Source organism: Oncorhynchus keta, unplaced genomic scaffold, assembly GCF_023373465.1.
Source record: "Oncorhynchus keta strain PuntledgeMale-10-30-2019 unplaced genomic scaffold, Oket_V2 Un_scaffold_14044_pilon_pilon, whole genome shotgun sequence".
Taxonomy (NCBI): domain Eukaryota; kingdom Metazoa; phylum Chordata; class Actinopteri; order Salmoniformes; family Salmonidae; genus Oncorhynchus; species Oncorhynchus keta.
Genome location: NW_026290781.1, coordinates 820663 through 837133, shown reverse-complemented (window position 1 = coordinate 837133; position 16471 = coordinate 820663). Strand labels below are relative to the sequence as shown.

At 44.9% G+C, this 16471-nt stretch overlaps 3 protein-coding genes across 3 annotated transcripts in view; all 3 read left to right on the top strand.

The window, feature by feature from the left end:
* Positions 1-16471, top strand: part of LOC127927424 (uncharacterized) — a 185547-nt gene that overhangs the window by 64752 nt on the left and 104324 nt on the right. The window lies entirely within an intron of this gene.
* The window catches only part of LOC127927421 (low affinity immunoglobulin gamma Fc region receptor II-like), a 118065-nt gene that overhangs the window by 6790 nt on the left and 94804 nt on the right, over positions 1-16471 (top strand). The gene's annotated exons all lie outside the window — the stretch shown is intronic.
* Positions 648-3746, top strand: LOC118382132 (early growth response protein 1-B-like). Its single transcript, XM_035768993.2, has 2 exons — positions 648-1070; positions 1359-3746. Exons 1-2 carry the CDS (start codon positions 947-949, stop codon positions 2555-2557), a joined length of 1323 nt encoding a protein of 440 aa, XP_035624886.1. The 5' UTR covers positions 648-946; the 3' UTR covers positions 2558-3746.

The window sequence follows — 16471 nt, the reverse complement described above, 5'->3', positions numbered from 1 at the left end:
CAGGGCTCATTCAACTAAATGCATATTGTCATTACAGCAGTTTACACCCGCAGCAGATCCCCCACCAATCCCATCAGAGGCACCGGGTCCTGTTTCTACTGCGCCACGGTGCGCACACAAACACAAAACACAAACACACAACACAAACACACACAAGCCCAGTGATGCTCATAATAACATGCATGTGATTCATTCCTGTTGACCAGATGCTAATTATAACGTGGGACAGATGTCTATGATGCTTTTGTTTTCATAAACAAATATCCAGTAGTGCGTAATATCCAGTAGTGTGTAACCTGTGTTCCTATCTGTGTTGCATCTCATGAAGGGGGAAACGGAATGTGTGTTTATTCCTCTAAATGGTCATCATTACTCTTCACCTGCATGCGCAGTAGCACGCCCTTCAAACCGACATGTAGGTTTAACCCGCTATGTGTTGTGTAATCACTCTTGCGCACCCCGGGCTCTGCTCTGGGCTCGGCGGGTGGGCGGGTTTCAGCATAGAACACAGAGCTTCAAGAGAATCCCCTCTTTTATGTCACACACCCGTGTGTCCTTATAAGGCAGGGGGATACCCTGCGTCATATCCTCTGTCCATGTTTGGGCATGATGCTACGCAGCGGGGGAATCCTCATGGACGTAGAACCAATGGCGGGAGGAGGGGTTACCTAGCAGCCAGAAAAGTATAAAATGGAGAGGTGCAGAGCAAACCTTATCATTCAGACACATCTACCGGAATAACGGAATACAGCAACCATTCAGCAAAGGACTTAACTTCCCCACTCCTCACCACTCCAAGGGAATCCCCACATTTAATCGAAGACTAATTGCATTATCTGTTTGGAGATTGATTGATTAATTACCCTTGGACCTAGCTTTTAATAAACAGACATTTAGCTAACGTTTTCCCTCTCGTTTTAACGAGACCTTTACCGGATCCGTTAACATGCTGTTCACAGAGGAAGACATCTTCATGTCAGAGTTCGAGGACGCGTGCAGCGCCTGGGTGGACAGTGTCAGCTCAGGCAGTGACGGTACAGACTCTGATGTCGGATCTCCAGCGCAACAAGGTGGGTTTCTCTCTAGATTCTAATCCCCTCGCTACAAGGATCGATGCATTATCAATAACATTTGAATACATAACTCATAAAGAATGCTAATGTATTCTCTAGTAGCTATTGTGCAATTGTTTTGTAGTCAAAAATACATAGGCTATAAATTACATCTTGTTCAATAATATGTTACTTATGTAATGCCATGCAGTCCCTCTTCACCCAATGCTTGCTGCCTTTGCTAATGTAGCCTATCAGTTTATATAACGATAATAACCGCAGTTGTGTTGTCTCTCTCTCTCTCAGGTTGTGTGTTATCCCCGGGGACCGATGGGTCTGATTCAGATTTCTTTTCCGACCTGAATGACTGTTCCTCAGACAGCCTGTCGCCTCCTCTTGCCTACACCGGGAGCTTCTACACGGAGCCGTTACCGGGCACGGTGCCACCCTGCAGCACAGAAGCCCTGCTCAACATGATCACGGAGATAGTTGGGATCTGCACGGTGGAGGACCCGGCGAACAGCGAGACTCCGTCTGCCTCCCTCCCCGTCTCTGCCACACCCTGCTCGGCCTCTCCCCCTATTTACTCTCCCTCCATGGAGTCTGTCTCCAGCGGATACTGGAGTCAGGATCTGACCGAGATTCCTTCTCCGTCCTCCGGGGTGGACATTCAGACTCCCACCGCTGCCCCTGTGGTGGTCAAGAACGAGTTCAACAGCAACTGCGACAACGACCACTTCTCCCACCCTGGTCAGGATGCCTTCTCCCCGGGCAGCTTGGAGCAACTGTTCCCGCTGTCTGGTCAGTCTCTGGATCACCAGGTAGATGTAAAGGAGCTTCTGGACTCTCTGCTGCTGACTGACATTAAGACAGAGTGTATCGTCAAACAGGAGCCGTGCTACGTGGGAGACTGGGCTCAGAATTACCCTGTACCTGTTAACGGGAGCTACGTCAACGATAGCTTTCTGGTCAAAACGGAGCCTCTGGAGTTCCAGACTGGGGCCTCAGGGCCGCAGCAGCTGGACGCATGCAGCGACCTGGCGGCCTTCACCGCCTCTCTCTCCTCCTCCTCCCTGGATGCCATCCTCTCCTCCCTGCTGCCCAGCGTGTTCCCGAGGAGCAGGGGCGTTCACGCCACCGCTGGAGCAAGTAAAGCGACGGCCCGCTCCAGCACCGGGGCCGTGAAGGTGAAGCCGTTCCCGTGTCCAATAATCGGCTGTGAGAGGCGTTTCTCACGCTCCGACGAGCTCAACCGCCACGTGCGCATCCACACGGGCCACAAGCCGTTCCAGTGCGCAATCTGCCTGCGCAGTTTCAGCAGGAGCGACCACCTGACCACGCACACGCGCACGCACACCGGAGAGAAACCTTTCTCTTGCGAGGTGTGCGGGAAGCGGTTCGCGCGCAGCGACGAGAGGAAGAGGCACGGACGCGTGCACGTGAAGCAGCAGCTGAAAGCTCATATGATGGCAGCCTATCATCTGGCTTTCCCCGGTGGAGTTTGAACTGAACTACGAACTCTCTAAAGCTGGGCTTCGTGGCCCTGAGTTTAAACCTGCTCTTTAGAAGGCTTCTGTTTGGTTCTACTGGCTTCGGTTGGTTCTACTGGCTTCGGTTGGTTCTACTGGCTTCGGTTGGTTCCATCTGCCTGCTAACGTTGGCTATTGGCCCGGTTCAGTTGGAGGTGTTGACTTCAAAACGGGCCATCGGTTGAAAAAATGGTGGAAAAGTTTCAACGGGAGAAAGAAAATAATCTCGTCTTGTCGGTTGGACGTGGAACTATTTTAGAACGTCTCTGGTACGTTGTCGTTGACATTATATCTGTCTGTTTGACTATATGTTGTGCTAAACAGCGGAGAACAGAAACCATTGAACTACGAGAGGATTCGTTGGTTTCAGCACCTCTGTGAGTGGACAGCTCCTTGTCTGTCAATCCGAACAGACTGAAACATACAGCACACGTTTTGTCACTCGACAGTTCTGATTGTAAACTGGTACAGTTGTCAGAGTTTGAGTTTTTTTTGTGCAACATTGCATGATATAGTTTCACATTGATGTGTTGATGTATATTTTATTATATAAATCTCTAATGTTAGGAGTTGAAATGTAACTTTTCTCTACTTCGAATCACATTTCTAGCCTTGATGTTGACCATATAAGCCTATATTTTATCATTCGAAATATATATTTGAAATCTTCATAACCAAAACATTATTTATATTCTATTCTCTCAATTGTATTTTTCTACCTGTGTATATATATATATATTTATATTTGAAACGTCCTCTTTCCTGTGATAAACATTCTCTATATTCTTCCGGAACTTCCATAAGAACGTTGAACAGTCACATGATGTATTATGACATCATTTCTCTAACCGATAGATTGTTCCCGGGGTTAGGTGGCTCTCGTTGCTGCTCTCACACCGGTGGTTAACGGTAATTAATAACAGGGGTCTTGGAGTTTGATTGTACTTTCTACATTCATACAAGACTCACCGGGAAAAAAAAACAAAACAATATTCAACATTGTAGTTGATGAACCAAGTAGCACACATTGCTGTGCGTTTACGTACAATTAGTTCAACTGCTAAAACTCTTGTCTTGTCTGAGGCATGAAACGCAGATCTGTTTCGGTTATACATGGAAGACCTTGTGTTATTTTGTGGCATGATGGTTATGAATTAAAAAACAGTGAAATGACACGTGAGAAGTTTCTATTGATTATCTACTTTATTCAGTACACACACACCCTGCGTGTGTCTCGCACGCCTATAGCGCCCCCTACTGTCTGACAAGTACTACAGATCGTTGCAACTTATTATATGAAACTATTTTGAGTCAATAAAAAGGCAAATAACAGCCACAAATAAGGTCCATCAAAAAGAAACAGCAGATAGACTATAGGACTATAGGACTATAGGACTAACCTACACAGCAGATGGACTATAGGACTAACCTACACAGCAGATGGACTATAGGACTAACCTACACAGCAGATGGACTATAGGACTAACCTACACAGCAGATAGACTATAGGACTATAGGACTAACCTACACAGCAGATGGACTATAGGACCAACCTACACAGCAGATAGACTATAGGACTAACCTACACAGCAGATGGACTATAGGACTAACCTACACAGCAGATGGACTATAGGACCAACCTACACAGCAGATAGACTATAGGACTATAGGACTAACCTACACAGCAGATGGACTATAGGACTAACCTACACAGCAGATAGACTATAGGACCAACCTACACAGCAGATGGACTATAGGACTAACCTACACAGCAGGTGGACTATAGGACTAACCTACACAGCAGATAGACTATAGGACCAACCTACACAGCAGGTGGACTATAGGACCAACCTACACAGCAGGTGGACTATAGGACCAACCTACACAGCAGATAGACTATAGGACTAACCTACACAGCAGGTGGACTATAGGACTAACCTACACAGCAGGTGGACTATAGGACCAACCTACACAGCAGATAGACTATAGGACTAACCTACACAGCAGGTGGACTATAGGACTAACCTACACAGCAGGTGGACTATAGGACCAACCTACACAGCAGGTGGACTATAGGACTAACCTACACAGCAGGTGGACTATAGGACCAACCTACACAGCAGATAGACTATAGGACTAACCTACACAGCAGGTGGACTATAGGACCAACCTACACAGCAGGTGGACTATAGGACCAACCTACACAGCAGATAGACTATAGGACCAACCTACACAGCAGGTGGACTATAGGACTAACCTACACAGCAGGTGGACTATAGGAATAACCTACACAGCAGGTGGACTATAGGACTAACCTACACAGCAGGTGGACTATAGGACTAACCTACACAGCAGGTGGACTATAGGACCAACCTACACAGCAGATAGACTATAGGACCAACCTACACAGCAGGTGGACTATAGGACCAACCTACACAGCAGGTGGACTATAGGACCAACCTACACAGCAGATAGACTATAGGACTATAGGACTAACCTACACAGCAGATGGACTATAGGACTAACCTACACAGCAGATAGACTATAGGACTATAGGACAGACCTACACAGCAGATAGACTATAGGACTATAGGACTGACCTACACAGCAGATAGACTATAGGACTATAGGACTGACCTACACAGCAGATAGACTATAGGACTATAGGACTAACCTACACAGCAGATAGACTATAAGACTGACCTACACAGCAGATAGACTATAGGACTATAGGACTGACCTACACAGCAGATAGACTATAGGACTAACCTACACAGCAGATAGACTATAGGACTAACCTACACAGCAGATAGACTATAGGAATATAGGACTGACCTACACAGCAGATAGACTATAGGACTATAGGACTGACCTACACAGCAGATAGACTATAGGACTATAGGACTAACCTACACAGCAGATAGACTATAGGACTAACCTACACAGCAGATAGACTATAGGACTGACCTACACAGCAGATAGACTATAGGACTATAGGACTAACCTACACAGCAGATAGACTATAGGACTAACCTACACAGCAGATAGACTATAGGACTGACCTACACAGCATATAGACTATAGGACTATAGGACTAACCTACAAAGCAGATAGACTATAAGACTGACCTACACAGCAGATAGACTATAGGACTAACCTACACAGCAGATAGACTATAGGACTAACCTACACAGCAGATAGACTATAGGACTATAGGACTAACCTACACAGCAGATAGACTATAGGACTATAGGACTAACCTACACAGCAGATAGACTATAGGACTAACCTACACAGCAGATAGACTATAGGACTATAGGACTAACCTACACAGCAGATAGACTATAGGACTAACCTACACAGCAGATAGACTATAGGACTATCCTACACAGCAGATAGACTATAGGACTATAGGACTGACCTACACAGCAGATAGACTATAGGACTATAGGACTGACCTACACAGCAGATAGACTATAGGACTATAGGACTAACCTACACAGCAGATAGACTATAAGACTGACCTACACAGCAGATAGACTATAGGACTATAGGACTGACCTACACAGCAGATAGACTATAGGACTAACCTACACAGCAGATAGACTATAGGACTAACCTACACAGCAGATAGACTATAGGAATATAGGACTGACCTACACAGCAGATAGACTATAGGACTATAGGACTGACCTACACAGCAGATAGACTATAAGACTGACCTACACAGCAGATGGACTATAGGACTAACCTACACAGCAGATAGACTATAAGACTGACCTACACAACAGATAGACTATAGGACTAACCTACACAGCATATAAACTATAGGACTGACCTACACAGCAGATAAACTATAGGAATATAGGACTGACCTACACAGCAGATAGACTATAGGACTATAGGACTGACCTACACAGCAGATAGACTATAGGACTAACCTACACAGCAGATAGACTATAGGATTGACCTACACAGCATATAGACTATAGGACTATAGGACTAACCTACACAGCAGATAGACTATAAGACTGACCTACACAGCAGATAGACTATAGGACTAACCTACACAGCAGATAGACTATAGGACTAACCTACACAGCAGATAGACTATAGGACTGACCTACACAGCATATAGACTATAGGACTATAGGACTAACCTACACAGCAGATAGACTATAAGACTGACCTACACAGCAGATAGACTATAGGACTAACCTACACAGCAGATAGACTATAGGACTAACCTACACAGCAGATAGACTATAGGACTACCCTACACAGCAGATAGACTATAGGACTATAGGACTAACCTACACAGCAGATAGACTATAGGACTAACCTACACAGCAGATAGACTATAGGACTAACCTACACAGCAGATAGACTATAGGACTGACCTACACAGCATATAGACTATAGGACTATAGGACTAACCTACACAGCAGATAGACTATAAGACTGACCTACACAGCAGATAGACTATAGGACTAACCTACACAGCAGATAGACTATAGGAGTAACCTACACAGCAGATAGACTATAGGACTAACCTACACAGCAGATAGACTATAGGACTACCCTACACAGCAGATAGACTATAGGACTATAGGACTAACCTACACAGCAGATAGACTATAGGACTAACCTACACAGCAGATAGACTATAGGACTACCCTACACAGCAGATAGACTATAGGACTACCCTACACAGCAGATAGACTATAGGACTATAGGACTAACCTACACAGCAGATAGACTATAGGACTAACCTACACAGCAGATAGACTATAGGACTACCCTACACAGCAGATAGACTATAGGACTATAGGACTAACCTACACAGCAGATAGACTATAGGACTAACCTACACAGCAGATAGACTATAGGACTATAGGACTAACCTACACAGCAGATAGACTATAGGACTAACCTACACAGCAGACAGACAGACAGACAGACAGACAGACAGACAGACAGACAGACAGACAGATAGATAGATAGATAGATAGATAGATAGATAGATAGATAGATAGATAGATAGATAGATAGATAGATAGACTCTTTCCAGGACTATAGATCCAGAAGACTGACATCACAGCAGCTAGACTATAGGACTAACCTACACAGCAGATAGACTATAGGACTAACCTACACAGCAGATAGACTATATGACTAACCTACACAGCAGATAGACTATAGGACAATAGGACCAACCTCACAGACAGGTTAACTGTTTTACTCATAAGACTGGCCTAAAAGATGGGATACAGGCGTAACAGACAGAGCAGATAGACTATAGGACTAACCTAGACAGCAGATAGACTAGAGAGAGAGAGGACTGAGAGAGACAGCAGATAGACTAGAGGACTAGAGGACTGATCTTCTGCACATATCCTGATCAACCTGGGCCTAAGTAAAGCAGATAAGACAAAAACGAATACAAATTCAGATAGACACCGGCCCTAGAGCACAGCAAATAGACTATACCTAAGCCTAAACATCAGCAGATAGACAGGTAACTTCTACAAAGCTGATAGACTATGAGAGACAAGGACTGAGGTGCCAGCAGATAGAACATAAAACTCAACTACAAATTAGGACTGCAAAAAACATTTGAATCAGTTCGAGAGAGACAGAGAGAAAGATCTGAGGAGAAGGGAGACTGGAGATAAGAATATAGGACTAACCTCACAGCAGATAGACTATAGGACTATAGGACTGACCTACACAGCAGATAGACTATAGGACTATACCATGTGTCTGATTCATCACAGCAATAGACTATAGGACTATAACTATCACCATGAGTCCTTTACACAGTTCAATCTATCCAACTATCACCATGAGTCCTTTACACAGTTCAATCCCTCCAACTATCACCATGAGTCCTTTACACAGCAATCCCTCCAACTATCACCATGAGTCCTTTACACAGTTCATCCCTCCAACTATCACCATGAGTCCTTTACAGCAAAAAACTCCAACTATCACCATGAGTCCTTTCCACAGTTCAATCCCTATAGAACTATCACCATGGGTCCTTTACACAGTTCAATCCTCCAACTATCACCATGAGTCCTTTAGGACAGTTCAATCTCTCCAACTATCAGATGAGTCCTTTAGGACAGTAATCCTCCAACTATCACCATGAGTCCTTTCCACAGTTCAATCAACTATCACCATGGACTCCTTTACACAGTTCAATCTCTCCAACTATCACCATGAGTCCTTTACACAGCAGATAGACTATGGGTCCTTTACATAGTTCAATCTCTCCAACTATCACCATGAGTCCTTTCACAGTTCAATCCTCCAACTATCACCATGGAGTCCTTTACACAGTTCAATCTATCCAACTATCACCATGAGTCCTTTACACAGTTCAATCTCTCCAACTATCACCACTGAGTCCTTTACACAGTTCAGATCTATCCAACTATCACCACTGAGTCCTTTACACAGCAATAGACTCTCCAACTATCACCATGAGTCCTTTACACAGTTCAATAGACTCCAACTATCACAGCAGATCCTTTAGGACAATCCTCCAACTATCACCATGAGTCCTTTAGGACAGTTCAATCCTACACAGCAGATAGACTATAGGTCCTTTACACAGTTCAATCTCTCCAACTATCACCATGAGTCCTTTACACAGTTCAATCTATCCAACTATCACCATGAGTCCTTTACACAGTTCAATCTATCCAACTATCACCACTAACCTTTACACAGCAGATAGACTATACCATGAGTCCTTTACACAGTTCAGATAGACTATCACCATGGACTCCTTTACACAGTTCAGATAGACTATAACTATAGGAGTCCTTTCCAGCAGATCAGACTATCCAACTATCAGGATGAGTCCTTTACACAGCAGATAACTATCACCATGAGTCCTTTCCACAGCAATCCCTATAACTATCACCATGAGTCCTTTACACAGCAATAGACTATAAGACTGAGTCCTTTACACAGTTCAATCTGAAAAGTATAACTAACCTATTCAGACCCTTAAACTATCAGGACTTTGTTATGTTACAGCCTTAGAAAAATGTAAATAGTTTTTTCCCCTCATAGGACTCTACACAGCAGATAGACTATAGAACAAACCAAAAAGAGCATATAGACTATAGGACTATTTGGACTAACCTATCAGCAGATAGACTATAGTATTCTGACCTTTACACAGCAGATGAGACTATGTCAGAAATTACACAGCAGTCTTCTATAGGATGATGCTACACAGCAGATAGACTATATTTGGGGACTTTCCTACACAGCAGATAGACTATAGGACTATGTCAGGACTGACTTCTCTGCAGATCTACACAGCAGATAGACTATAGGCAATTCTCCCCCAGTATTCTCTCTCTCTCTCTGTCCTCTCTCTCAGCAGATAGACTATAGGACTAACTCTCACAGCAGATAGACTATAGGACTAACCTACACAGCAGATAGACTATAGGACTATAGGACTCTCCTACACAGCAGATTGGAGACAGGTGTGCTGGAGTCAGATAGACTATCCTATCAGCTGCAACTCATTACAGCAGATAGACAATTCCTATAGGTAACCTAGACAGGAATGTGACTATAAGACTGACCTAGACAGAGAGATAGACTATAGGACTAACCTAGACAGCATATAAACTATAGGACTGACCTGTACCAGCTGAAAAACTGATGGGGTTTAGTTAGTGAGGGCTCTAACCTGCTACTAGACTATAGGACTATAGGACTGACCTACACAGCAGATAGACTATAGGACTAACCTACACAGCATATAGACTATAGGACTATAGGACTAACCTACACAGCAGATAGACTATAAGACTGACCTACACAGCAGATAGACTATAGGACTAACCTACACAGCAGATAGACTATAGGACTAACCTACACAGCAGATAGACTATAAGACTGACCTCACAGCATATAGACTATAGGACTATAGGACTAACCTATACAGCAGATAGACTTCAAGACTGCTCCTTTCAATGAGCAGATGGACTATAGGAAACCTACACAGCAGATAGACTTTCCATCAGCTCTGTCCTGGCTCAGCCTGATAGACTAGCTCGGACTCCTGGCTCAGCCTGGTTTCACAGCAGATAGACTGTCCTGGCTCAGCCTGGTCTCCATCACAGCAGATAGACCTGGCTCAGCCTGGTCTCAGATAGACTATCGGACTGTCCTGGCTAACCTGGTCACAGCAGATAGACTATAGGACCTGGCTCAGCCTGGTCTCCAGATAGACTATGTCCTGGACTCAGCCAATCAGCAGATATTTATAGGACTTGGACTAACCTACACAGCAGATAGACTATAGGACTATCCTACACAGCAGATAGACCATTGATTGAACTATAAATCATTATGGACTAACCTAGGACAGCAGATGGAGACCAGGCTATAGTACCCTAACCTCACAGCAGATAGACTATAGGACTATAGGAAAACCATGCACAGCAAATTAAACTGCTATAGGGGCTAACCTAGCCTAGCATATAGACTTGGACTAGTAACCGACTAACCTGCACAGCAAATAGACTATAGCTGACTATAGGTACAAATCTGTTAGTTATGCCCTAACAGGCAGTTAACCTACACAGTGAAAATAAGAATTTGTTCTTAACTGACTTGCCTAGTTAAATAAAGGTAAAATAAATAAAAGCTAGAATATGCATATAATTAGTAGATTTGGATAGAAAACACTTTGAAGTTTCTAAGACTGTTTGAATGATGTTGGTGAGTATAACAGAACTCATGTGGCAGGCAAAAACCTGAGAAAAAAATCTAACCAGGAAGTGGGAGATTTGTAGTTTTTCAACTCATTGCCTATCGAATTTACAGTGTCTATGGGGTCATATTGCACTTCCTGTCAACAGTCTTTAGAACCTTGTTTGAGGCTTCTACTGTGAAGTGGGGGCGAATGAGAGTGGATTGAGTAAGGTCTCTCCCAGAGTGCCATGAGCTGACCACGCGTGTTCACGTGAGAGGTAGCTTGAGTTCCATTGCAATTCTAAAGACAAAGGAATTCTCCGGTTGGAACATTATTGAAGATTTATGTTAAAAACATCCTAAAGATTGATTCTATACATCGTTTGACATGTTTCTACGGACTGTAATGGAACTTTATGACTTTTCGTCTGCACCTAGTGATCGCGCCTCATGAATTTCTATTTCTGGGCTAAACGTGCAAACAAAAAGGAGGTATTTGGACATAAATGATGGACTTTATCGAACAAATCAAACATTTATTGTGGACCTGGGATTCCTGGGAGTGCATTCTGATGAAGATCATCAAAGGTAAGTGAATATTTTAATGCTACTTCTGACTTATGTTGACAAGATCCTGCAACCATGGAGATGTAATACCTGTCTATTTATGGAAAAAGTACACTGAGTCATTGGTCCAGCTTGGGCTGGTGGCTGATAGGTCATTGGTTCAGCTTGGGCTGGTGGCTGATAGGTCGTTGGTCCAGCTTGGGCTGGTGGCTGATAGGTCGTTGGTCCAGCTTGGGCTGGTGGCTGATAGGTCGTTGGTTCAGCTTGGGCTGGTGGCTGATAGGTCGTTGGTCCAGCTTGGGCTGGTGGCTGATAGGTCGTTGGTCCAGCTTGGGCTGGTGGCTGATAGGTCGTTGGTTCAGCTTGGGCTGGTGGCTGATAGGTCGTTGGTCCAGCTTGGGCTGGTGGCTGATAGGTCGTTGGTTCAGCTTGGGCTGGTGGCTGATAGGTCGTTGGTTCAGCTTGGGCTGGTGGCTGATAGGTCATTGGTTCAGCTTGGGCTGGTGGCTGATAGGTCGTTGGTCCAGCTTGGGCTGGTGGCTGATAGGTCGTTGGTTCAGCTTGGGCTGGTGGCTGATAGGTCGTTGGTCCAGCTTGGGCTGGTGGCTGATAGGTCATTGGTCCAGCTTGGGCTGGTGGCTGATAGGTCGTTGGTTCAGCTTGGGCTGGTGGCTGATAGGTCGTTGGTCCAGCTTGGGCTGGTGGCTGATAGGTCGTTGGTTCAGCTTGGGCTGGTGGCTGATAGGTCATTGGTCCAGCTTGGGCTGGTGGCTGATAGGTCGTTGGTTCAGCTTGGGCTGGTGGCTGATAGGTCGTTGGTTTGGGTCTCCGTTTTGACTTGTTGGGAGATCTGTTGACGTCCTTGGGCAGGTTGCTTTTGTGTCTCTCTAGATGGGAGTCTGCTAGATGACTAATATAAATGGTTCTGTAGGTCTCTCTAGATGAGAGTCTGCTAGATGACTAATATAAATGGTTCTGTAGGTCTCTCTAGATGGGAGTCTGCTAGATGACTAATATAAATGGTTCTGTAGGTCTCTCTAGATGGGAGTCTGCTAGATGACTAATATAAATGGTTCTGTAGGTCTCTCTAGATGGGAGTCTGCTAGATGACTAATGTAATGTAAATGTTGAGCGGCAGGTAGATTGTATATTTTAACATTTGATAATAAAAATACATTTGAAAAATACATAATAATGTCAGGTGAGATATCAACACCCCCTGTGATTTACTGTGGTATTACAGCTACAGAGGACAGGAACAAGGTAGTGTAGTGAACAACATTGTGTTGGTTCCTCTGGTTCTCCATGGTATTACAGCTACAGAGGACAGGAACAAGGTAGTGTAGTGAACAACATTGTATTGGTTCCTCTGGTTCTCTGTGGTATTACAGATACTAGTAAGATGTCAACTCGGCAAAGCTGCATAAACTGAACAGAAGAGGGAGCCGTTTAGCAGAGTTGTGTCTAATGAAGAAAAGCACCATGGTCCAACCCGTAGCCTCTACTCCCTAGACCCTACTCCCTAGCCCCTACTCCCTAGCCCCTACTCCCTAGACCCTACTCCCTGGACCCTACTCCCTGGACCCTACTCCCTAGCCCCTACTCCCTAGCCCCTACTCCCTAGACCCTACTCTCTGGACCCTACTCCCTAGACCCTACTCCCTAGACCCTACTCCCTAGACCCTACTCCCTAGACCCTACTCCCTAGCCCCTACTCCCTAGCCCCTACTCCCTAGACCCTACTCTCTGGACCCTACTCCCTAGACCCTACTCCCTGGACCCTACTCCCTAGACCCTACTCCCTAGACCCTACTCCCTAGACCCTACTCCCTGGACCCTACTCTCTAGACCCTACTCCCTAGACCCTACTCCCTGGACCCTACTCCCTAGACCCTACTCCCTAGACCCTACTCCCTGGACCCTACTCCCTGGACCCTACTCCCTAGACCCTATTCCCTAGACCCTACTCCCTGGACCCTGGACCCTACTCCCTAGACCCTACTCCCTGGACCCTACTCCCTGGACCCTACTCCCTAGACCCTACTCCCTAAACCCTACTCCCTGTACCCTACTCCCTGGACCCTAATCCCTAGACCCTACTCCTTAGACCCTACTCCCTAGACCCTATTCCCTGGACCCTACTCCCTGGACCCTACTCCCTGGACCCTACTCCCTGGACCCTACTCCCGGGACCCTACTCCCTGGACCCTACTCCCTGGACCCTACTCCCTAGACCCTACTCCCTAGACCCTACTCCCTAGACCCTACTCCCTGGACCCTACTCCCTGGACCCTACTCTCGAGCCTTTAGCTCCTCCTCCCTATAGTAGTGACTGACAGTAGGGGTTAGGAGTCAATCCTCTCAGATCTACAGTAGTGTCTGACAGTAGGGGTTAGAGGTCAGTCCTCTCAGATCTACAGTAGTGTCTGACAGTAGGGGTTAGAGGTCAGTCTTCTCAGAATAACAGTAGTGGCTGATAGTAGGGGATAGAGGTCAGTCCTCTCAGATCTACAGTAGTGACTGATAGTAGGGGATAGAGGTCAATCCTCTCAGATCTACAGTAGTGACTGATAGTAGGGGATAGAGGTCAATCCTCTCAGATCTACAGTAGTGACTGATAGTAGGGGATAGAGGTCAATCCTCTCAGATCTACAGTAGTGGCTGATAAGATAGAGGTCAATCCTCTCAGATCTACAGTAGTGTCTGACAGTAGGGGTTAGAGGTCAGTCCTCTCAGATCTACAGTAGTGTCTGACAGTAGGGGTTAGAGGTCAGTCCTCTCAGAATAACAGTAGTGGCTGATAGTAGGGGATAGAGGTCAATCCTCTCAGATCTGCAGTAGTGACTGATAGTAGGGGATAGAGGTCAATCCTCTCAGATCTACAGTAGTGACTGATAGTAGGGGATAGAGGTCAATCCTCTCAGATCTACAGTAGTGACTGATAGTAGGGGATAGAGGTCAATCCTCTCAGATCTACAGTAGTGACTGATAGTAGGGGATAGAGGTCAATCCTCTCAGATCTACAGTAGTGACTGATAGTAGGGGATAGAGGTCAAACCTCTCAGATCTACAGTAGTGACTGATAGTAGGGGATAGAGGTCAATCCTCTCAGATCTACAGTAGTGACTGATAGTAGGGGATAGAGGTCAATCCTCTCAGATCTACAGTAGTGACTGATAGTAGGGGATAGAGGTCAATCCTCTCAGATCTACAGTAGTGACTGATAGTAGGGGATAGAGGTCAGTCCTCTCAGATCTACAGTAGTGACTGATAGTAGGGGATAGAGGTCAATCCTCTCAGATCTACAGTAGTGTCTGACAGTAGGGGTTAGAGGTCAGTCCTCTCAGATCTACAGTAGTGTCTGACAGTAGGGGTTAGAGGTCAGTCCTCTCAGAATAACACAGTTGAGCAGACGGGAATGGTTGGCATTAACGGACATGATCCTAGTCCAGGGGTGGGAGGAGTGGCAATGAAGAAATATACAGTGGTAGAGGAAGTATAGACAAGATAATCTACTCTCTCTGTTTCATCAGCTGGTCAATACTCTCAGATCTATAGAAATATACAGTGGTAGAGGAAGTATAGACAAGATAATCTACTCTCTCTGTTTCATCAGCTGGTCAATACTCTCAGATCTATAGAAATATACAGTGGTAGAGGAAGTATAGACAAGATAATCTACTCTCTCTGTTTCATCAGCTAGTCAATACACTCAGATCTATAGAAATATACAGTGGTAGAGGAAGTATAGACTAAATAATCTACTCTCTCTTCCTCTGTTTCACAACGTCAGCAGGGCTGTGTGTGTGTGGTCAGAACAGGAAAGAGGCATACTGTCTATAAGTCTAAAACTGGAGTTCAGTCTCACTCAGCATCAAAACATGAGAGAACTGACACCACTCTGCTGGCAGCTCTGTAAGTACTCAATTCAATTCAATTCAAGGGCTTTATTGGCATGGGAAACATGTGTTAACATTGCCAAAGCAAGTGAGGTAGATAATATATTAAGTGAGTATATAAAGTGAAATAAACAATAAAGATTAACAGTAAACATTACACATACAGAAGTTTCAAAACAATAAAGACATTATAAATGTCATATTATATATATACAGTGTTTTAACAATGTACAAATGGTAAAGGACACAAGATAAAATAAATAAGCATAAATATGGGTTGTATTTACAGTGGTGTTTGTTCGTCACTGGTTGCCCTTTTCTCGTGGCAACAGGTCACAAATCTTGCTGCTGTGATGGCACACTGTGGAATTTCACCCAGTAGATATGGGAGTTTATCAAAATTGGATTTGTTTTCGAATTCTTTGTGGATCTGTGTAATCTGAGGGAAATATGTCTCTCTAATATGGTCATACATTGGGCAGGAGGTTAGGAAGTGCAGCTCAGTTTCCACCTCATTTTGTGGGCAGTGAGCACATAGCCTGTCTTCTCTTGAGAGCCATGTCTGCCTACGGCGGCCTCTCTCAATAGCAAGGCTATGCTCACTGAGTCTGTACATAGTCAAAGCTTTCCTTAATTTTGGGTCAGTCACAGTGGTCAGGTATTCTGCCGCTGTGTACTCTCTGTGTAGGGCCAA